General features: G+C 41.1%; 1 protein-coding gene and 1 long non-coding RNA gene across 6 annotated transcripts in view; one reads left to right on the top strand and one right to left on the bottom strand.

Moving 5' to 3' along the window:
• Positions 1-1,058: 1,058 nt before the first annotated feature.
• On the bottom strand, positions 1,059-9,247 carry LOC131519008 (uncharacterized). Its single transcript, XR_009265409.1, has 3 exons — positions 9,016-9,247; positions 2,517-2,629; positions 1,059-1,461 (listed from the first exon to the last, which is right to left on the bottom strand). It is a non-coding gene; the product is annotated as an uncharacterized LOC131519008 (long non-coding RNA).
• Positions 9,248-9,586: 339 nt separating this feature from the next.
• DRAM1 (DNA damage regulated autophagy modulator 1) overlaps positions 9,587-23,513 on the top strand; it is a 47,331-nt gene continuing 33,404 nt past the window's right edge. For 4 of the 5 annotated variants that reach the window (XR_009265408.1, XR_009265407.1, XM_058741615.1 and 1 more), the window contains exon 1: positions 9,587-9,848. Coding sequence is in view for 3 of the 5 variants with exons in the window: in XM_058741615.1 (XP_058597598.1) it covers positions 9,718-9,848 (131 nt within the window). In the remaining 2 variants the exon portion in view is untranslated. Of the gene's footprint in view, positions 9,849-21,669; positions 21,738-23,513 lie in introns of those variants that run through there. The other variant, XM_058741616.1, reaches the window with a different exon arrangement.

Genomic DNA, 23,513 nt, shown 5'->3' with positions numbered 1-23,513 from the left:
TGATTATTAATTAAGTAAAATAATTATAAAAGAAATGCCTCCTTCAAAAAAACTACTTTCTTTTTTTATTTTTTTTCAATATATGAAATTTATTGTCAAATTGGTTTCCATACAACACCCAGTGCTCATCCCAAAAGGTGCCCTCCTCAATACCCATTACCCACCTTCCCCTCCCTCCCACCCCCCATCAACCCTCAGCTTGTTCCCAGTTTTTAAGAGTCTCTTATGCTTTGGCTCTCTCCCACTCTAACCTCTTACTACTTTCTTTTTTGGATGGGGGAGGCAAATAATTGCCTGGTGTCCTGATTTTTCCATCATTATCCCAGACATGTTCAAGTCTTGTGTAATTCATGTCAGGCTATCAAACTGACAAAGCCTTCCCCACTCTTCTGTAATATTTTTACTGTGTAGAGAAATTTATTCATGACATCATAGTAAACATGAGTATCATACCTCAGTTTTTCCATAGATAGTGGTAACTAAAGCATGAACTGCACCTCATAATAAAACCCGATGTGGGACTGTTGCCATAAATAGAGATTTAGATTAGTTAAACTGAGAAAGTCAGGTCATATGAGTTCCTATATTTGCAAGTTAATTTAGAAAGTATCAAGGGGAAGGGAGAAAAAAAGACCTCTTAAAATTTACAAGAAATTCTCACCCTCATTGTCAAAATGGAAATTCCCAAATTTCTCCCATGTGTTCTTTCTTCTTTATCTCTGGTAGCATAAAAACACCTACCAGAAAATATTCTGAAACTGAAGAAGTATCTGGTATCATTGCCCAAACATGTAGTAACTTGTAATTATCAGTTATCTTCACTAACTGGTGTCACTCACACAAAAGGCTCTGGTTTCTCTCCCTTTGAGTAACTGAAATTTCTAAACCTTTGCCACAGCTTTGATTTCTGTACTCAGTGATATGGGATTAATAGCACCTCTTAAGAGATGTTAATATGTTGATGGTACATATAGTTGTATATACAATTGTATAAAGCTGTTAAGCTGGTACAATTAAGCTGGTATCAAGCATGTATGTATAGACTTTGTCACAAAAAGCCATTTATTAATCATTTATTTTGTGTCAGTGCTTGGCACTGGAGATACAAATAAAGGAGATTCATTTCCTGCTCACAAAGAGTTTAGACTCTAGTGGGTAGACTGACAAGTTAACATCGTGGACATTTAGTCGAATATATAATAGAATATATAATAGAAGTAGCCCAGAATGTTTCTGAATGCATAGGAGTGGCACAGAGGTCAGACCTTGGGAGTATTAGGGGAGACATCCTGAAGCAGGTCACTGCTGTGGTGAATCCATTCATCAAATATTCATTAAACTACCCATGTCAAGCGCTGTTCCAAACCTGCGAATATAGCAGTGAAAAAAGCAGAAAGTCCTGTCCTTATGGAGTTTACAGTTTTGGAGAATATCCTGAAGGAAGTTTGCCAGATGAACAATCTAAAAAGAAAATGAACAATTTGTCTTTAAGGATTCATTATGCACAAGTGAGTATAGTTTAGGCACTAGAAAAATCTGGCTCACTTTGTAATTTCTGTCCTATTCAAAATGTGTTGAGAACATGTTGAAATTTCCTGCCTTTGTATACAGATGGGTGACTGGTTTCTGTACTTGGGAACAGGGCCCAGAATGCATTCACAACTCAGGGGTCCCTGCTATAATAAAGACACACACACACACACACACACACACACACACACACAGAGTGGGCCATTCACACAGCGACCAAGACTGAGTCATGACATCCCCATGGTGACAATATCCCTGTGCCAGAAGCAGGAATACAGGGAAGGGATTCCACCTAACCCCTAACCCCAAGAGCATATTTTAAGTTTCTTCCTGATCATAAAAAGGAGACAACTTTTATATAGTGCTTTTAAAAGAGATGGTACATGTTGGTATGTGTGCCCTTTTTTTCCAAGCAATGGTAACACACATTCGCTCCGATAAATTTATTGGACTTTTTCCAAGGGCTCTTGGAAGAACGATGGTGACATGCCACTTGGGTGGAAAGATCCCTGTGCCACTGCCATGCATTGAAAAACATGCTATTTTAATTCTAAATGTATTGAATTGCAGTACTTCTTATTCACTTTAGTTCTCCTGTGTTTATTGTTCATAGCAATGTTTGTTAACCTCTACCTGACTCTGTGAATCTGGAAATACCATGTAAGGTCAACCTAGTTCAGATGAGTTAGGGAAGGTGGGAGACTCAAGTGAAGTAGATGTACATCCTAGTTAAGATAATGTGAGCTGCTATAGTAGAAAGACCCAGAAATCTTAAAAGCTTCAGTTTCTCATTTATGAAAAGGCCCAGAGGAGTGCTTCTTAATGGTGGGGTGTGGGGGTTTGGGTGGAGTACATTGCTTCACAAAGTTGTTCAGGGACCTAGGTTGACAGTCTCAATCCATAACATGTGGCTTCCAAGGTCATCATGGGCACTGACATCTAGCCAGTTGATGGGGGAGGAGAGAAAGTAAAAAAGGCATACTCACTTTTTCACCCCCTGTACTGGAGAATGACTCACATCTTCCATTGGCAAGAACTAGTATGATCCCACCAGGAGGAAATGAGGTCCGTGTCTGAGAAAATTCCTTCCCAGCAAGAGCTACACAACGAAAAAGGAGCAGGAACCTTCTTTCTAGGTGAACATCTAATCATTTCTGCCACAATATATGCTTTCTGTTTTTACAATATAATTTAGAAAAGCAATATGATCATCATAAGGTGACTAATGAAGTGTGAGATTTTAAATATGAGATCTTAACATTGATCTAGGAGTAAATAAATGTAACTTTTAAACTTATTTTGGAATAATTTTACATTTATAGAAAAGTTGCAGAGGTGGCAAAGAAATTGAGATGATACATGACCCATGTGCTCCCAATAGTAACATCTCATGTTACCATCAGCTATGCTACAGGCTTTGTCCAGATGTCTCCAGTTTTTCCACTAAGGTTCCACTAAGTTTTCTGTTCCAGGATCTAATTTGGGATACCATATTGCATTTAGTCATCATGTCTCCTTTGTCCTAATATGGGACAGTTTTTCAGTCTTTTATTGTTTTTCATAACTTTGACACTTAGAAGGTACTAATCAGGTATTTTATAGAATGGCCTTCAGTTTGTTTTCTTATGATTAAACCATGGTGTGGGTATGGGTTTGGGGGAAAATACCACAGAGGTGATGTACCTTCTTCTTATCACATCGTATTATTGTATGTGTATAATAATATAGAGAGTATTAATTTATTACTGATTTATTATCAAGTTAACTCTCATCACATTGCATTATTATATGTATATAATAATATATAGAGTCTCAATCTATTACTGATTTATTATCAGGTTAACTTGGGTCATCTGGTTAATGTGGTATCTGCCAGATTTCTCCTCTGGTAGAGATACTTTATTTCTCTTCCATACTGTAGGCTTCAAAGGCACATCACTAAGTTCAGTCCACATTCAAGGAGAGAGGATACTGCGAATTGTAGAATGGAGAAATAATTCAAGTTTTTACTGCCTGTAGGTAAAAATATATACAATAAATAAAGACATGGTGAGGGAAATGGGATTTACAGTGCTAATTTTTATACTTTTTTATCTGGTATTAAAGAGCTGGGTAATGACAAGTGACCAAGTTGCTGAACTGTAATTTTTTTTGTTGCTTTTGCAAAAAATATGCTATATTTCTAGTAAAATAAATGGCCCTAATGCGGTACCCCAGCTTCTTCTTCTAATAATGATGGACTAGGAAATTCAGACAAATGAAAAATCTGGGGAAATATAAAAACATCTTCCTAGAAGTATCAAAGATTTAACCAAATTATGAGCAGTTTTGGGGCCAACATCCCCCAAAAGAATAGAAATCCAGAGAAGTGAGCCCAGCTCTGGGGCTGTGTTTGCTTAGGGACATCTGTTATCAGGAGAGGCCACTGAGCAGGGCTTTCAACTACCTTATAGGTTATGGTCAGGGTAATAAGTCTTGGAGGCCAGGGCTATGGAGCTGAAGGAATGGTGAAGAAGAAACAACCAGCCCTCATATATACCATAAGTCTGGCTTCAAGCTATCTGGGTGGATAGAAAACCTCAAGCCCTAAAATGATATTCAGATGATGCTGAATAGCAAGTGTCCCTGGTGCAAGTAAGAAGTAAACAGAATACTCACTGGAGAAAGCCAGTATCATTTAAGACCTAAAATGATTTCTAAAAATATTTCTAAAAATAATTTTTCAAATACAATATCTAATATTCAACTAAGATAACTTAATATGGTGCCTGAAAATGGGAACTCCAGGGATATAAAAGCACACTTTAAGAGGGAAACCAAAAGACTGCAGTTTGAGTTTGTAAATTATCATTACTTGGTAGAAGAAATAAGCCTCTTAAGCAAATTTAGCATATGCAAATCTAGATTTACAAAGGGGATATATGATGGGGTAATTTACAAGAGGATACATTATAGTATTACAAAGGTGGTATTTAGAAAAATGAATTTATACTCAGTTTTCTAGGAATATGGCCTATCAGACAACTTGGGGACCTGAGATTTAGAGACACCATAAACGGGACGTGATAACTAATATGGGAAGTATTAGTTGTGGCTACACGTAAGAGAAAATTCCCTAAATAATAGTGTTTTAAGTAAAGTGGAAGTTTATTTCTCTTTCATATAAGAGAAGCCTAGAGCTAGACAAAAATCAGGGCTGCCTCAGCAGCTCCATAATGTCAACAGGGACGATGACACCCATCTTTTTGCTCCACTGTTTTCACTTACAGCTTCTTTCCTCAAGGTCAATGACTGCATAGTCCAAGATGGCTGCTGGAATCTAGCCATCCCATTATGTTGCAAGTCAGTTTCCCTTGAGCAGCCTTCTTCTATCATATAACACTTATATGTTAATAAGTGGACAGAACCAAGTCACACAGCCACCCCTAGCTGCAAGGGAAGCTGGGAAATGTAATCCTTTTGTGTGGGGGCAAAATGTGTCCATTCTAAGTTGGGGATTTATTACTAAGGAGAAAGGAAAAACGGATGCTGCACTGGGTAGCTAGTGGTCTCTATCACAACAGTGAAATAAGGGATCAAAACTTTAAAAGGAAGTATGCTAAAGTCTCAAGTAGTATTTCATAGGTATTATATAACACTAAAAATATAGACAGGTAATATATAATGAAACTGTTACACACAGGTTATTAGAAGCAATGAAATTGATACAATAGTTTCAAATAATTTAGGATGTTTACAGATTTTAAAATGTTCATCTTGCCCTTTGGCACAGCAATCCCACTCATGGAAATTTACCTAAAGGAAAAAAGAAATACCGAAACAACTGAGATACTTGTAGAATGTTATTTAAAATAGGGAAGTACTTGGATTAATACACATGCTTAGTATTGGGGGCAGTGAAGTATAGTGCATTAATTCAACGGACAAATATAGAGTAATGAAAACCAGTAACCCAAAAATTATAATAACATGGAGTAGATATTTAATACATAAAGATAATAAAGCTACAAATTTGTAATTACAACTTGATTTTGAATATTCCTATGAGTAAGAACCAAATGATAATTAGGAAATTGGGAAAGTTGACTTGTTGGCAGAGAATTGTAGATGCTTCTCTATAGATGCTTCTTATTTTTACTGTTAAATAATGTGTAATATTTTGAAATGTTTTTCAAATCCAATGTATTCATAAATACTTACATAATAATAAAAGATAACTGCATATATCATAAGGAGTTTCTAAAATTTTAGAGCTTTGGAATTTGAAGAGTGAGAGCTCCTCACAATGGTTAGGGTTACAAGTTTTTGAGCCACATAGATCTGGATTCAAATTCTGCATCTCCATTAACTAGCTCCATGAATTTGAGCCTTATTTCCTCAGCCATAAAAGGGAGATGATACCTAAGTGCTCATGTGAAAATTATTTAGATCAGGAAGCATAATTTCAACAAATTGTGGTCACCAAGGAAGAATGTCTTCATCTTCAAAAGGGCAGTCTAACCAGATCCTTACTTTGAGTCAGTGTGGCTTTGACAGAGAGAAAGTCAGGAATTAATTCAAGGGGAGAAGCACAACTTTCATTAAAAATCCTAAAGAGGGCGCCTGGGTGGTTCAGTCAGCTGAGCATCTCTCTTCTGCTCAGGTCATGATCTCACAGCTCGTGGGTTCAAGCCCCATATAGGGCTCTTGTGCTGACAGCTCAGAGCCTGGAGCCTGCTTCGGATTCTGTGTCTCCCTCGCTCTCTGCCTCTTCCCCACTCGTACTCTCTCTCTCAGAAATAAATAAAACATTAAAAAAATTAAAAAAATATCCTAACAGTGTAGAGAAGGAAAATTATTTTTTTTCTCCTCTTTTAGGTTCTTGGCTGGGTCTCTTTAATAAAAGACAGATTAATAAGAGAAAGACCAAATTTTATTAATATGTATATCTCATATTCAGTTGACTTTTGAACAATGTGGGGTTTGGGGCACCAACCCCCATGCAATCGAAAATCCATGTATAACTTTTGACTCTCCAAAAACTTAACTACTAATAGCCTACTGTTAACTGGAAGCCTTACTGATAACATACACAGTCTATTAACACATATTTTGTGTGTATAGGTGTAATATACTCTATTCTTACAATAAAGTGAGCTGGAGAAAAGAAAATGTCAAGAAAATTACAAGAATGCACCGTGCTCTATTCTTCAAAAGAAAAATCAGCATGTAAGTGGACCTGTGTAGTTCAAACCTGTGTTATTCAAGGGTCAACTATATATGTGGGAGACACTCAGGGATGGGTAACTCAAAGTGGCAGCTAGAACTTTGTATAGCATCTTAACAAAGGAACAATCAACTTAGAAATAACAGGACAGAGGGAAAGGGTTTTAGGCTTTCACGGGCAGAAACCGGGGGAAGGTAAATATATGAGGGGAAACCAATGGAGCAAAGTTTGCAGATTCCTCTTGTGGCACTTCTGGGCTGAGTTTAGAGCTATCTCCAGCAAAGGAAATTTATATCCTGCCTTTAGACAGAAAGGAGGAGTGTAGAGAAATTTTCCTGTTTTATTGCTGATTAATTGCCTTCAGCTCAAAATAATTATGTCAAAGAGGCATGTTTTGAAGTGACATATTCTGATTTCCTTCACCAGTAAGGTTGTTTTCCAGGACTTTTACATTCCTATCATAAACTTTGCTATTCCAAGGAGAGGGTGTTTCATGATGTATGGTATGGAAGGCTTATAGAAAGGAAAGCAACACTGTGCTTCTCAGAGCTGCTTGACCCCATATGAAGTATAAATGGTCAGTTATAGTTATATACCTATTTTAAATATATGCATGTATACGTACTTATTTTAAAAAACAAAATATCTATTACTATTATTGTCAGACAATTCTTATTGTGTTTGTATTAACAATGACTAGCCAATTGGGTTGCTTAAGCAACCATAAGCAATGAAAGGATAAGGTGATCAGTTGAGTTATATTTAATGTGATAATTTCTCTGCCTCAGGGAGGGTATTTTATTTTTAAATTTTTTTTTAACGTTTATTTATTTTTGAGACAGAGAGAGACAGAGCATGAACAGGGGAGGGGCAGAGAGAGAGGGAGACACAGAATCTGAAATAGGCTCCAGGCTCTGAGCTGTCAGCACAGAGCCCGACGCAGGTCTTGAACTCATGGACCGTGAGATCATGACCTGAGCCGAAGTCAGACGCTTAACCGACCAAGCCACCCAGGCGCCCCAGGGAGGGTATTTTAAAATCAGAGAATCAGGGGCACCTGGGTGGCTCAGTCAGTTGAGTGTCTGACTCTTGATTTCAGTCTCATGGTTGTGGGATCGAGCCCTTCAGTGGGCTCTATGCTGGTGCATGGATCCTGCTTGGGATTCTCTCTTTCCCTGTCCCTTCTCTGCTCGTGCTCTCTCTCTCTCTCTCAAAATAAATAAATATACATTAAAAAATAAATATACATTAAAAAAAATCAGATGAATCAGTAGTAGAGTAGGGGGGAAAGGAGGGCATAGGGAAAGGGAAGGAAGACCAGGGAAGAGAGTGGTTTACAGAAAGCAGAAACCAAGGTGTGGATGTAAGGGGGGTTACCATGGATGACAGCTCTTCTGATTTTTAAAAGCCTTAATTTAAAGCCTCTGTTTTATTCAACATGGTGGTCACTCCTCCCACAGCCACAGTGATCTGAGATACAGGGCTGTCCATATTCCTGTAATTTCCTCACTACCACAAAGCAAAAATGAAAACAAAAAGTGAAATAAAAATAATTACCAGGGCTCCTGTGAGATGGCCTCTTTGCCCACCTCTCCATTCTCTGCTTTACACTTATGTGAGTGCTTTTTCTAGTTCCAGAAATATAAGCAACACCACTCTACGCATTTTCTCTTATTGCTTCCTTGGCCTGGAATGCTACTCTCCCCTTTCTTTGTCTGGTTAGCAATCTTTTACTTTCGAAAACTCTAGTATCATCTGTCAGGAAGACTTCCCTAATACCTTTCTGAGCGCTGGCCTGTCAGTTCTGCACATGCCTCTTTTCCTTTTTAAAAAATATTCTATGTAATATTCCATGTAATTTTATTTAATTTTGATGTCAGTCTCTTAGGCCCCATGGTACTATTTAATCTTTACATCCTGTCCCCTAGCAGGGTTTGCACCCAAGAAATGTTTATATGACTGAAATGAATCCACGTTTGGTCCCCATGAGACCCCCATGACCTCCGACACAGACCCCGGGCTCAGAATCTATAAACTATCCCTCAAAATCACCAGGGCTCACAAGTGCCTACAGGACACAAATTCTTTTCGCAGTGTTTGAAATGTATGAGGTCCCCATTACTCATCTTAGGTCATGGCTCCCAGCGTGGGCTAACCCTGATCCGTCAGCGGGGAAAGGGAAATCTAACTTCTAGGAAACACTCCAGGTCTGCTCTAGGGGAAAGCAGAACTGTGACGCACAAAGAGCCGCTTCGGGCCCCGCTTGAAGTCAGTCCGACCTGGACTCCCACGGGCCCCTTCCACGCTCTAGGTTTCCTTGTGGGCAGCATCCAGGTGGGTGTCACGTCCGTGCCCCGTGAGTTGGTGAACGTCACCGTACTTCTGACCCGACCCCTGCAGGCAGCAGCAGCAGCAGCAGCCGCGGGATGGGGTGGGTGTCGCCTCGCGGGGGCCACGCTCTCCCCCCCGCGACGGGCAGGTGGCCGTACCACGGAGGGGAAGCCCCTGGGGTTCGAGGCCCAGCATCCCGGAAACCCCGAGGGAAGAAGGAGGGCCCGGAGGTCCTGATCGTTTCTCCCGAGTTGCTCAAGAGCTGCGGAGGCCGGGCCGGCTGGGACGGCCCCGGGCATCCCCGCCCTCCCGCGCCGACCCCCGCCGAGTCCGAACCAAAAGCGAAAGGAGTCCGGCGCCGCTAGGAGGTCGCCGCGCGCCTCCAAGCCCGCGGGGGCCGCCGTTTTGTGACTTCACCGGTTTCGCAACAAGCCCGGGCCGCCCGCGCCCCACCCACCCCCGGCCGGCCGCCTCGCCGCCCGCCGCCTCGCTGGGCTCTCCGCGCCTTCCTCCGTCCGAGGCCGGGCCTGCCCCGCCGTCGCGGAGCCTCCCGTCCAGCCGCCGCCTGCGGGCCAGCACGTGCGCGACTCCCGCGCCCCGCGTCCCGCGCCGGGCCCCGCCGGGCGCAGCGCCCTCCCGGCGGCGGCGCGATGCTGTGCTTCCTGAGGGGAATGGCCTTCGTGCCCTTTCTTCTGGTGACCTGGTCGTCCGCCGCCTTCATCATCTCCTACGTGGTTGCGGTGCTCTCGGGGCACGTCAACCCCTTCCTCCCCTACATCAGGTGAGGGCTGGGCGGCGGGGGCCCGGGGCCGGGCAGAGAGGGCGGCGTTGTCGCTGCGGTGGAAAGGGTCCCGACCCAGCCGTCCCGCGGACAGACCCAGGTCCGACGACGCGGGGGAGCGCGCTCCTGGCGGCCGGGACCGGTAGGGAGCCCGCGGGTGCAGAGCCCGGCGGTTCTGACTTTACCCTGAACACTGAACCCAGTGGCGTCGGGAGGGGCCCAGGACAGACGGTAGAACTTCCAACGGACTGTGGGACAGAATCCCTGGAAGATGCTTCTTGGGCGGTATTGAAGGAAGAATGGGTCCTGATGGATGCCATTTATTGAGTGTGTTAAGAGGCAGATCCAGGTGTGTGCTAAAACAGTTCACATGCTTCCTTCCCAGCATCCTCGTGATGGATGTCCGACTATTTTTCATACAAGGAAACCAAGTTTAAGCAGATGTTGAAATATCATCAATATGACACTGATGTCACAGTTAGAAATGATGGAAGTGGAATTCACGCCCAAGTCCGTCCCATGCCAAAAGCAACACTTTGTCTCACTTCCAAGGATTTGGGAGTCAGGCTTAAGCATTCCTGGATGGAGCTGCGTAAGATCCCTTTGGATACTGCACCCCCAAAGTCAGAGCCCTCAAATTATCAGCAGCTTATGACATCTTTTGTGTTGCCATTGTACCATTTTGTTGTTGTTTGTTTTTTGGTTTTGGGGATTTTTTTGGTGAGTTTTAGCCTCTACCTTTCTTGAGGGTCACTTCATTGGTGCCCAGGAGGTCTTGATCCTTTTCTTTTTTTTTTTTTAATTTTTTTTTAAATATTTATTTTTGAGACAGAGAGACACAGAGCATGAACGGGGGAGGGCAGAGAGAGAGGGAGACACAGAATTGGAAGCAGGCTCCAGGCTCTGAGCCATCAGCCCAGAGCCCGACGCGGGGCTCGAACTCACAGACGGATCGTGACCTGAGCTGAAGTTGGACGCCAGCTGAACCGACTGAACCACCCAGGCGCCCCGGTCTTGATCCTTTTCAAATGCCTCCCAGCTCTGTGCCTAGACCGTGGCAATGGGCTTTCCTTAAACATTAGAAGGATCCATCTTTATCCAAGTGGTGTAACCTGCATTGGTTGGTGAGGGAATAGTAAAGTTGGTGACAACCAAGGTTTGTTACCACTTGATGGTTATAGAGATTGTAGGGCCTCTCCCTCCTGCAGCCATGCTGCGTGGTGAGCAACGTTCTGTTATGTTCGTGGGCCAGGAAGGGGAAACAAAGAAGGTGAGGCAAGAGGAGACTAGAGTTTGAAGCAAAGAAGAAAGCAATGTGGAGAATAGTGCAGAAAAGCAAATCTGCAGTTAACAGTGGTTTTGCCCACTTAAGAAGTGTTCCATGCATCAAGGAGACTTTCCCATCAGGCCTTGAACCCTGCAGAAACCTGGACTTGGTTTCTCATGGCTCATCTCAGTCCCACATGGCATTGTCTGGTTTCTCTTGATTCTGAAGTGGGATAGATCCTCTTGGACTCCTGTAAAAGGGAAGAGTTTCTCTCCCTACAATGCTTTTTATTGAGAAAATAGTAGCTGTGTTTGTCCTGGATATAAAGGTCAGGAACAGATAATATTTGGTACTTATTGGTGAAGGGGTGAGAGGCAGAGCTTGAGTCTTTGTGGTGATGTCCGAGGTAGTTGTGATTCATAGCACCCCAAGGTGAACTTGAAAGGGAAGACGTTCAGAAATGGGGAAATGAGCTGACAAGGCGAACCACTTGTGAGATGCTCAAATCACAGACAGTCCAAAGAGCAGGTGTTAAATTCAACAAGGAAAGGAAGCCTTCAGGAAAAGCAGGTTTACAGGAGAAAAAGGCTGAAGATGGTCACCTTGTTGCCGGAGCCAACAGCCTATAAAGCACTTGTCCACATGTGCTGGGGTGGGGGGTGGGGGGCGGTTTAGGTTGTCTGCTCTCCTGCCTACTTGAGCAGCTAAAGCACTAGATCATCTCTGTCCCTCCTAGAAAACTAAGTCATTGAGGCAAAGGCAAGATTTAGATTAAGAGCAAGAAGTGATGGGAATAACACCAGGTTTATCCATTTGGCCCCAGCAATGTTCGATCTTATCTCCTATAACTTATCTCTACTGTCTTTGTCTCCTGTTTTGCCTTACCCTCATTCCCTCCACTTCCCTCCAAGCACACTGGCCCACCTTCCTGTGTCTTGATCATGTCAGGCACACCACCTCCTCATGACCTTTGCCTTGACTGTTCCTCTGCCAGATGGAGTACCTTCCTCCAGGTACTGTCAGGCTTTCTCCTTTACCTCCTCCTCTGTTCAAATATTGGTAAAGCCTATTGCCCTATTTAAAATTGCATGTGGGGGGCCTGGGTGACTCAGTCAGTTAAGCATCTGACTTTGGCTCAGGTCATGGTCTCTCAGTTTGTGAGTTTGAGCCGCACGTCGGGCTCTGTGCTGACAGCTCAGAGCCTGGAGCCTGCTTCGAATTCTGTCTCCCTCTCTCTCTGCCCCTTCCGCACTCATGCTCTCTCTCTCAAAAAGAAATAAACATTGAAAAAAATAATAAAATAAAATTGCACGCTAGTGTTGCTGATCCCCCATATCTAGTCTAATTATTCACCATAGTATCATCTATCATCTTGCAACGAACTATATGATTAACTGATTTTTTTAATGTTTATTTATTTATTTTGAGAGAGAGAGAGCAAGTGTGTGCATGAGCAAGGGAGGGGCAGAGAGAGAGGGAGAGAAAGAATCCCAAGCAAGCTCCCTGCTGACCTGCTACAGGACTCAAACTCATGAATGGTGAGATCATGATCTGAACCGAAATCAAGAGTCGGTCTCTTAACTAACTAAGCCACCCAGGTGCCCCTTAACTTTGATTATCAGTCTTCCCTCACTGGAATGTAAGATCCATGAAGGCTTTTGATATTTGTTGAATTCATATTTCTTGGGCATTCACTATTGATATTGTTATTTTTTCCCCTAGGGCAATATCCCTTTAGGGATGATAAGGTCATTGGTCATTGATCAGCGATATGGATGTATTCAGGATGATCCCCTTTTACATGATGACATTGTTCAACCAATCTGATGTTCTGGAATTTCTTAACAACGTTGAACACTTTAAGAGCCATTGCATTTTAAATAAGAACCATAATCCTGGGAGGACCTTTTTCCAATATGACATTCAAACTCAGCTTTCTCATCACAAATCTTCTTGTAACATTGTTATTCTTCAGCATATTGGTTAAATGAGCAAATAGCTTTTAGACATATAGAAAGATGCTCAGCCTCATGAATGGGATAAAAATTCAAATTAAAACTCACTGATGTCATTTTTCATGATTGGATCAGCAGAAAACTAAATGTTTGATAACATTGGTATTGATATTGGTGAGACTTAGGGGAAACAGGCTTTCATATGTGCTGTTGGGAATGTAAATAGATTCAGTCTCTATGGAGGCACTTGGCATCTATCAAGATGACAAAAATATATCTGCAAGGGTACTTACAGCATTACTTTTTTTTTTTTTTTAATTTTTTTTTTTTCAACGTTTTTTATTTATTTTTGGGACAGAGAGAGACAGAGCATGAACGGGGGAGGGGCACAGAGAGAGGGAGACACAGAATCGGAAACAGGTTCCAGGCTCCGAGCCATCAGCCCAGAGCCTGACGCGGGGCTCGAACTCACAGACCGCGAGATCGTGACCTGGCTGAAGTCGGACGCTTAACCGACTGCGCCACCCAGGCGCCCCAAGCATTACTTTTAATAACAAAAGGATGAAGCAATGCAGATTTCCATCAGGGAGGACTGGCTAAATAAATATGGTTTATCCAAAGAATACCTCAAAGGAAAGCCCTGTCTATATAGAATACTCTTTTTTTTCTTAATTTTTTTAAATTTGTTTTTATATTTTATTTATTTTTGAGAGAGAGAGAGACAGAGCATGAATGGGGGAGGAGCAGAGAGAGAGGGAGATGCAGAATCTGAAGCAGGCTCCGGGCTCCGAGCTGTCAGCACAGAGCCGGATGTGGGGCTCAAACTCATGAACCGTGAGATCATGACCTGAGCCAAAGTCGGACACTTAACCTAACTGACTGAGCCACCCAGGCACCTCATCTTTTTTTTTTTTGAGAGAGAGAGAGAGAGACAGAGCGTGAGCAGGGAAGGGGAAGAGAGAGAAGACAAAGAATCTGAAGCCGGCTCCAGGCTCAGGGCTGTCAGCACAGTGTCCCCCATGGGGCTTGAACTCACGAACCGTGAGATCATGACCTGAGCCGAAATCAGATGCTTAACCGACTGAGCTACCCAGGCGTCCCTAGAATACTCTTTTTAAATTAATACATTGGTATGCAAAAATCTCCAATACATTGTTACATGGAAAAAAGCAAGATGCAGAGCAAAATATGCCATTATTAGTGGGTGGGGGTGAGAGGGGTTAGAGGGTGGAGGGAGTAATAGTGTATGTTTGTATTTGCTTGCATAAAGAAACTAATAAAAGTGGTTTGTGTATGATCGAGGGAGGAGGTCCTGGCCACTTAGAGTTTAGCAGTTGGAAAAGAGAGTGGGAATAAGACCTTGTGCCACCCTTTTTAAATTAATCCTCTTATTTTGAGATAAATGGAGATTTCCATGTAGTAATAAAACAATAATACAGAAAGATCTCATGTGTCTTTTACCCAGTTTCTCCCAAACGTAACATTCCCATACCTGGCATGCCTTATTTTATGTATTTATGTTTTAGCCACATGGCTTGGTTTCCTACCGAAAATCGAATTAGAAAGATGTGATTCAAACAACCGCTAAATTTAACAAGCTGGAATAGCATAGTGTAATGCTTCTGTATTATGAAACTATTAATGCAAAGATATCAAAACTGAGGACAAGTTAAAGTCAACATCAAAGGATTAGTTTAAATTTTTACAAGGCCACACCCACATTCTTGAGCACAATCATGTTTAATTTGTTATAGTTTCTTACATTCCCTTTGTAACCAAATCTCCCAGGCTATCATGAATCAACTTTACATATTAATTCCTTCCAGCCAATAAGCCACTTTCTTTTATTTATTTTTTTTATTTTAAGTGTTTATTTATTTATTTTGAGGGAGAGAGACAGAGAGACAGAGAGAGAGAGAGAGAGAAGACAAGCAGGGGAGGAGCAGAAAAAGAAGCAAAGGGAATCCCAACCAGGCTCCATGCTCAGTGTGAAGCCTGGCTCAATTTCATGACTGAGAGATCATGACCTGGGCTGATATCAAGAGTCAGATGCTTAAACACTGAGCTACCCAGGTGCTGCCCCAAGCCACTCTCTTTTACATCTTCTTTGGCCTGTGTTTCATGCTTCCAGAATATTCTCTAGCTCTTTATTTTCAAAGTTTTGCCAGTTCTGCATCCTGGTTGCTTTTTATTAACCTAATCTCACTTTTTGTGCAAGTACTGTTTGCTGAGTAGATTGTGGCCTTTGGCCACTCCCATTGTTCCTCGTCACGACCACAAACCTACTCAGGGGTTGGTGGCAGAAAACCGGGTCACCTAGAATTAAGTTACCTTCAAAGGGAGACCAAAATGGCATAGTAAACAAAGGAAAAGAGGTTGGGTATTTAACTCCAAAAATGAATCTAAAAATTAGGGAAATTATTTTACCTTTCACTTGGTTAACAATCACAAAATTTAGGTCATAATCACAGTTAGGTGCTAGTTCTAATAATGAACAAAATTCATTATAATGAACACATTTTGTAATAACAAAACAATGAAAGGACAAAATTCTTATAATAAACAAAAATCTTAAAATGATTCGGGTGTGGATTTTTTAAGTGAATGATATATACTTTTTCCAAGAATAGTCTTATGATTGTGTGTTATGAAGTCCTTGATTTCACTTTTGTCTTTTGAAGGGAGGTATGAAGAGGTTCATTTTTGCAGAAATGTTTTATGACTTCAGTTTCCCCAATGACCATTCTTTTTTTTTTTTTTCCAATGACCATTCTTAATCTGCATGTAAGGAAATTGGTCTTGATTATTGTGTTTTTCACACAAAATATGTTTCATGAGGGTGGAGATTTAGAGTTTGTTCATTGTTGCCTCCCTACCATGTATGACAGTGTCGGACACGTAGTAGGTGCTTAGTAAATATTGGTTGACCGCCAAGATAATTTGCCCCAGATGGGCCTGCTTTAGTTGTGCCTGTTAATCTTGTCAGCTTCCCTTCAATTGTTAACTGATTCTGCCAGTGCTCACTGTTCATTAACTTGGGCTGCTGTTCTAGCTGTTCTCCAACACGATTTCTGTCAACTTCATGAAATTCTGCATGTTTTACAGGATTTGCAAGTGTAGTTTGACTTACACTGTTGAATATTTACTATCTTTGATAATCATACAGAGAAAGGAGCATAGCGTGGTGGGTAAGGGAACAACTTTGGAGCAGGCAACTTTGGTTAGAATACAACTCCACCATGTGTCCCAACTATAGGACCTTGGATTGGTTAATTGAATTCCCTCTGCTTTTCTCTGGGTTAATAATAGCACCCCCCTCATAAGTTAACATGTGAACTCACTTAGAACTCATTAACACCCTGGTCCAAGAACAAAAGTTCTCTGTAAGCACTTAATATTATTAGTATTATCAAGGGACCAGTCCACAGTAGTCTGGATAGATGCTAGTGTTAAGTAGGAAGGGACATTTGGTTGAGGGCTAATTTTATGAGTAGTAGGCTTATTTGTGATTATAGCAGAAGTTTTCTTTTTTTTTTTGATTAAATTTAATTTTAAAAAAAAATTTTATTTATGTAGGTAATCTCTACACACAACATGGGTCTCAAACTCACAACCCCGAGGTCAAGAGTTGCATACTCTATCCAGCCAGGTGCCCCTGTAGTAGAAGTTTTCTTAACCAACCTCTATCAACTTGCTGGGTTAATTGATCACCTCATTCTCTGAAAAATACACTGACCCGAAGCCACTGGTCCCTGAAAGTCTTTCCCAGTGCTGACTACTCTCTGGGTGTCTTGCTGTCTTCTCTCACCTGTTTTTTTATATACTTATTTAATACCAGCTGTGTTTGTTCCCAAATGTGTTTTTGCCAGCTATATGTATATATACATATATATATGTGTGCATTCACACACATATAAATAAATAAATATATATATATATATTTTACATATTATTTATAAAGTAAATAAAAAATATATATATTATTGTAATTGTGTGATTTAACTCAACCCATATAAACTGTTGGTCTGTAAATGCAAAAAAAAAAGAAATCTAATTTAAAAAAAATTTTTTTAACGTTTATTTATTATTGAGAGACAGAGAGAGCAGAGCATGAGCATGGGAGGGGCAGAGAGAGCAGGAGGCACAGAATCTGAAGCAGGCTCCAGGCTCTGAGCTGTCAGCACAGAGCCCAACACGGGGCTCGAACCCACAAACCGCGAGATCATGACCTGAGCCAAAGTCGGACACTTAACCAACTGAGCCACCCAGGCACCCCAAAAGAATTCTAATTTTTAAGAAAACTCAGTTGAATGCTTTGGGAAGATTCAAAAGACATAAGTTGTCAAAAAATTACAGTCTGTTTAGTAGTGTTTATGACAAATGTAAAGATTTACAAAAAACGATTAAAAAAAACCTTAGGATTCTGCACTCAAATTGCTTCAAAAGTATCTTTAAGATCTCCTCCCACTTTAAAGAGACCATAGCTAGAAATGCAATGATTCATAGCAGGTGTGGCTCATATGCCAGGAAGACACACAGTGGAGTGGTACTCACATAACAGTCTTGGCCTATGTCAACAGGTATGCAAATAAATGTACATACATTTATATGCTTGTGGTGTGTGTATATCCATATAATTTTTATTTCTACCCACATAATTTTTGATGACTTTTTGCCTAAATGGCTTTTTTGATTGCTAACTACATTGAATTTCAGGCAATGGTGACTTTCGCTTCCATTTCAACCAAAATAATGGGGACTGGGATAATAAATAATCAGATAATGAGGTCTGTGTGTATAAAGGCACATATTCTGACATGATGTTAATGATACTTGAGTCTTTACAGTGGAGTGATTATTACTTCATAGTATCTCTAGGCCATGGTGTCATGTGGATGAAAAAGCAGGCTTGCCATTGAAAACTTGTAGCTAGAAAAGTATCATCCTTGAAATGATATAGTTTCACATTTTCTTCAAAAAAAGCATTACCCAAATTAGTTAATCCTAAGCATAGTAAGAACAGTGAAGATCCCAAACTTTCACAGCTCCAGAATTAATTGAGGTGATGGATGCAGTGTTGTTCAGCTTCTGAATCAACTATAAACATATGTAATTTCTCCTCTGTTTAAGTTTTCCATTGTCATTTGATGACATAAAATTCTTTTTTTTCATTGAAAAATAAAGTTGTGAATGTTTTTCTTCTGTTATTCTCACTTCTAAAAAGTCAGTAAAATGCTCAGAAGTCCAACCTCTGCAAGGCGGACAGCTTGTAAGGTCTCAATTTCAACTTAAAAAATAGAGAGTGCTCTACTCAACATTTTTCTTTACCTGACAGTAATTACATTTCAGTCCATTAAGTGTATGTATTGTAGACATAGTGCATGCCAAGGATAACTTACTAAAGGCTCCAGAAGAAATAGCTGATGCAAACCTGGCTGTAGATATGCAGCACCGTAAACTCACATGGAAATGATAGGTTTTCATAAAAAGAAATGTAAGTGGGGCTCCTGGGTGGCTCCTGGGTGGCTCAATCAAGAATCATCTGACTCTTGATTTCGGCTCAGGTTATGATCTCACAGTTGTGATATCGAACCCTGCATCAGGCTCTGCACTGACAGCACAGAGTCTGCTTAAGATTCTCTCTCTCCCTCTCTCTCTCTGTCCCTCTCCCATTCGTGCGCAGGCATGCATGTGATCTCTCTCTCTCTAACATAAGATGCACAGCGGAGTAGAGTTCCTAAGTTGTGTCCATTGAAATTAGCTCTAGGGGCGCCTGGGTGGCTCAGTTGGTTAAGCGTTCAACTATTGGTTTCGGCTCAGGTCATCATCTCACAGTTTGTGAGTTTGAGCCCTACATCGGGCTCTGTGCTGACAGTGTGGAGCCTGCTTGGGATTCTCTGTCTCCCTCTCTCTCTGCCCCTCCCCTGCTCTCTCTCTGCCTCTCTCTCAAAAATAAATAAATGAACCTAAAAAAAATATTTAAAGAAATTAGACAGCTCTAGATGCATGGCTTGGTTTTCCTATGTACTATCCATGTGACCTTGAGTGAATTACTTTTCTAAGACTCAGCTTCCTCATCTTTAAGTTGGAGGTAATAAGTACTTTCCTTGTGAAGTTGTGAAGACCAAATAAGATGTGCCTGGCTGAGTGTGAGTGCTGAGGAAATGTTAATTTTAAAATTTCTTATGTAATATTAGTAGCTGTAATACAAGCAGGGGTAGTTTCCTAAAGACTCCTCTCGGAAAACTTCCCAAATCTGATGTCTTATCACCTCCGGTTTCATTACCATCCTGGTCTGAGCCACTGTCATCTCTTGACAAACTACTGAAATAGCTTTCTAACGGTCTCTTTGGTCCATGCTTGCCTCTCTACAGCCTTTTCACAACATCCTTTAAAAACATCAATCAACTTCATATCACTTCCCTGTGCTCAGCTCTCAATGGCTTCTCATCAACTTAGAATAACAGAGTCCTTACCGTGACCCTGGGGCCCTCCGTGATGCCCTCCCCCATATACACACATGTTCTTGCTCACTCCCCTCCAGCCACACCCGCTTCCTTGCAGCTACTGACATATTGCCACCTTAAGGCCTTTGACTTTATTGTTTATCTGCTTGTAAATTTCCTGGCCCAAATATTCCATTTCATCCAGACCTTTGTTCAAGTAGCCTTCTCAGATTACTCTGTCTCAAGTAGGCAGAGCACCACTCTCTCTCGGTTTTCTTATCCAACTTTCCTTTTCTTGATAGCATTCATCACCCTGGACATTTTTTTAAAACAGATCTAACCTATTTTTTTTAAGTTTATTTTTATTGAGAGAGAGAGAGAGAGAGAGAAAGTGGGGAGGGGCAGAGAGAGAGGGAGACAGAATCCCAAGAGGTTCTGTGCTTCCCAATTGGGGGCTTGAACTCATGAACCATGAGATCATGACTTAAGCTGAGGTCAAGAGTCAGATGCTTAACCAACTGAGCCACTCAGGTGCCCCAATTTAAAAAAAATTTTTTTTTAATGTTTATTTATATTTGGGAGAGAGACAGAGGCGTGAGCAGGGGAGGGGCAGAGAGAGAGGGAGACACAGAATCTGAAGTAGGCCCGTGCTCTGAGCTGTCAGCGCAGAACCCAACGCGGGGCTCGAACTCACAAACAGTGAGATCACGACCTGAGCTGAAGTTGGAGGCCTAACCGACTGAGCCACCCAGGTGCCCCCCCCCCACCCCGCCCCGGCCTTTGTTTTAAGAGAGAGAGAGAGAGAGGGAGGAAGTGTGAGAGAGGAGTGGGGGAGGGGGCAGAGGGAGAGAATCTTGAACAGGCTCCATGCTCAGCATAAAGCCAACACAGGATTCGATCCCACAATCTTGGGATCATGAATTGAGCCAAAATCAAGAGTGGGATATTCAACCCACTGAGTCACCTAGGCACCCCCACCCTAGACTATTTTTGTTGCCCTCCACAGAATGTAAGTTCCATGAAGGAGGGACTTTTTCTGTTTTATTTGTCACTACGTTCACCATGCCTACAAAATTGCCGGTTGCGTTGAAGGCAATCAGTAACTCTGTGTTAAATCAGTGTATCTTTGAATTTTTTGTTAGTTGATAAGCTTCTTGAAGGTTAGTTATGTTTTTTCATCTTTGTATCCCCATCACCTGGCACCATTCCTGACCTCTAAGAGATACTTAACAATTAAAAAAAATGTTGTGAACAAAGAGGATGAACAATTAATAGAAAGGGGAACAATTTGCATGTGGGTGGGGTGAGAGGAGAGCAAGTTGTTTGCTTTTATGAGTAGGAAATTCTTTTCGAGTTTAAAAATGGTTGATATAGGGGCACCTGGCTGGCTTAATCCGTAGAGCACGTGACTCATGATCTCAGGGTTGTAAGTTCGAGCCCTGTGTTGGGCAGAGAGATTAATTAAAATAGAATCTTTAAAAATAAATAAATAAAATTAAAATGGTTAATATAGCTGTATGGTGCCTCCTACTCTAGAATAATCATGAGCAAACACAGCTGCTAAAAGTCCTAACAATTAAAAATATCTAGTAAAATGTAATGACTTTATTATCACACTTCTTTCCTTCAAATGTTATATTTAAATATTGCCAAGATAAAATAAGTATGGTCTCCTTTTTATTGGTGCATTTAGTGTCTTCAGGTTCTAAGTCCTGATCAGTTTACCAAAAATGGGCCTAGAATTTTAGGGCAGTCTAATAAGCCTCATTCTGGGCAGATAATTTTGTGCATTATCAGCATGTCAGTTCCCCAGATAAACCGTGACCCCAGACTTTGGAGTGTAGCTCGGCTTATATTATCATGTGGGTCTTCTTTGCATTGTTTTCACTCCTCTCAGCATCAAGTGATTATGCCCTGGTATAGCATCATAAATTAGTCTGGAGAAGGATATTAGACAAACAACTTGGAATTTTCCATGGTGAACTTAATTTGTAGAAATGTAAATACAGGAAATGTAGATGTAAACTGATTACTTAGACACAATCCTAATCTAGAAACAACCAGCTACACACAACAGCCTCAACAGCTTCTAAGCCTCATGCAAATGAACAATTACTTTCTGTCCTGGTTGCAGCTTCCAGGAAGTGCCTCATTTACAAGGAAGCATGTGAGGAGGAGCTGGGACCTGGTAGGGCCAGAACCCTGTTGCTTAAGTCATGAGGTACAGGACTATGTGGTGGGAATTGGGTGGGGAGACTATCAGGTAGGGTTGGGAGGCAGTTGGTTTCACCTCTTACTCATTCTCCAGTTTCCTGAATCAGTACCCAAGTATAGCTGTGCTGACCACTACCTCTGCCTTTGTGCAATGAGATCATTTAGTTTGAGCTTAAAAAAATTAAAAATGAAAAGAGTCTACCCATAGTTTCTCTTGGTACCCCTTGGTGTTACACTCATCTGGATTCCAATATCAGGCAGAAGATGTGATGCAGTGTTTATTAATGATGTCACATATTAGCTCAGAGACTGAAAGACTTAAAAGAACATTTTAAAGTAAAAGAGCCTAGTGGTGCATGGATGGCTCAGTTGGTTAAGCGGGCCAACTTCAGCTCAGGTTGTGATCTTACAGTTTGTGAGTTCGAGCCCCACTTTGGGCTCTGTGCTGACAGCTCCAAGCCTGGAGCCCTCTTTGGATTCTGTGTCTCCCTCTCTCTCTGCCCTTCCCCTGCTTGCACTCTGTCTCTCTGTCTCTCTCAAAATTGAATAAACGTTAAAAAAAATTAAAAAGAACAAACCAAATAAGTATATTCCTTTAAAATTTTACTGGATAATGTCCCTAAAAACATAAAAATTTAATTAAGAGTAAGAATTAAAAATGAAAGATGGGATGCCTGGGTGGCTCAGTTGGTTAAGCATCTGACTTTGGCTCAGGTTATGATCTCATAGTTCATGGGACTGAGCCCCACATTGGGCTCTGTGCTGACAGCTCAGAGCCTGGAGCCTGCTTCGGATTCTGTGTCTCCATCTCTCTCTATGCTCCTCCTCCATTCACAGTCTGTCTGTCTCTCTCTCTCTCTCTCAAAAATAAATAAGCATTAAAAAAAAAAAGAAAAGAAAATTTAAAGTAAAAGAGCCTTTCATTTTTATTAATGATAATGGGCAACCATTACTATTTTTTTTTAATTAAAGTAAAATTAACATACAGTATTATATTAGTTTCAGGTGTACAATAGAATGATTCAACAATTCTGTGCATTCCTCAGTGATCATCAAGATAAGTGTACTTTTTATCTATTTTGCTCGTTCCCTCACCCTCCTCCCCTTTGGCAACCACCAGTTTTCTCTCTGTAGTTAAGAATTTGTGTTTTTGTTTGTCTCTTTTTTCTTTGTTTGTTTGTTTTGTTTCCTAAATAACATATATGGATGAAACAATATGGTATTTGTCTTTCTTTTATTTATTTTACTTAGCATTAAAGCTTCTAGGTCCATCGATGTTGTTACAAATGGTAAAATCTCATTCTTTTTTATGGCTGAGTAATATTCCATTTTGCATCATTGTGTGTGTGTGTGTGTGTGTGTGTGTGTGTACCACATCTTTATCCATTCTTGTATTGTTGGACACTTGGACTGCTTCCATATCTTGGCTATTGTAAATAATGCTGCGATAAACATAGGGGTGCATATATTTTTTTGAATTAGTGTTTTCATGTTCTTTGGGTAAATGCCCAGTAGTAAAATTGCTGAATTATATGGTCATTCTATTTTTAATTTTTTGAGGAACTTCCATACTGTTTTCCACAATGGCTGCACCAGTTTACATTCCCACCAACAGTACATGAGGGTTCCCTTTTCTCTACATCCTCACTGACACTTGTTATTTCTTTTAAATTCTAGTCTTTCTTACAGGTGTAGGGTGATGTCTCATTGTGTTTTGATTTGAATTTCCCTGATGATGAGTGATGTTGAACATCTTTTCCGTTTGTATGTCTTTTTTGGAAAA

Source organism: Neofelis nebulosa, chromosome 8 (genome assembly GCF_028018385.1).
Source record: "Neofelis nebulosa isolate mNeoNeb1 chromosome 8, mNeoNeb1.pri, whole genome shotgun sequence".
In the NCBI taxonomy this organism is placed as follows: Eukaryota; Metazoa; Chordata; class Mammalia; order Carnivora; family Felidae; genus Neofelis; species Neofelis nebulosa.
The sequence above is the reverse complement of the archived record's forward strand: the minus strand, read 5'-3'. Positions and strand labels throughout refer to the sequence as shown.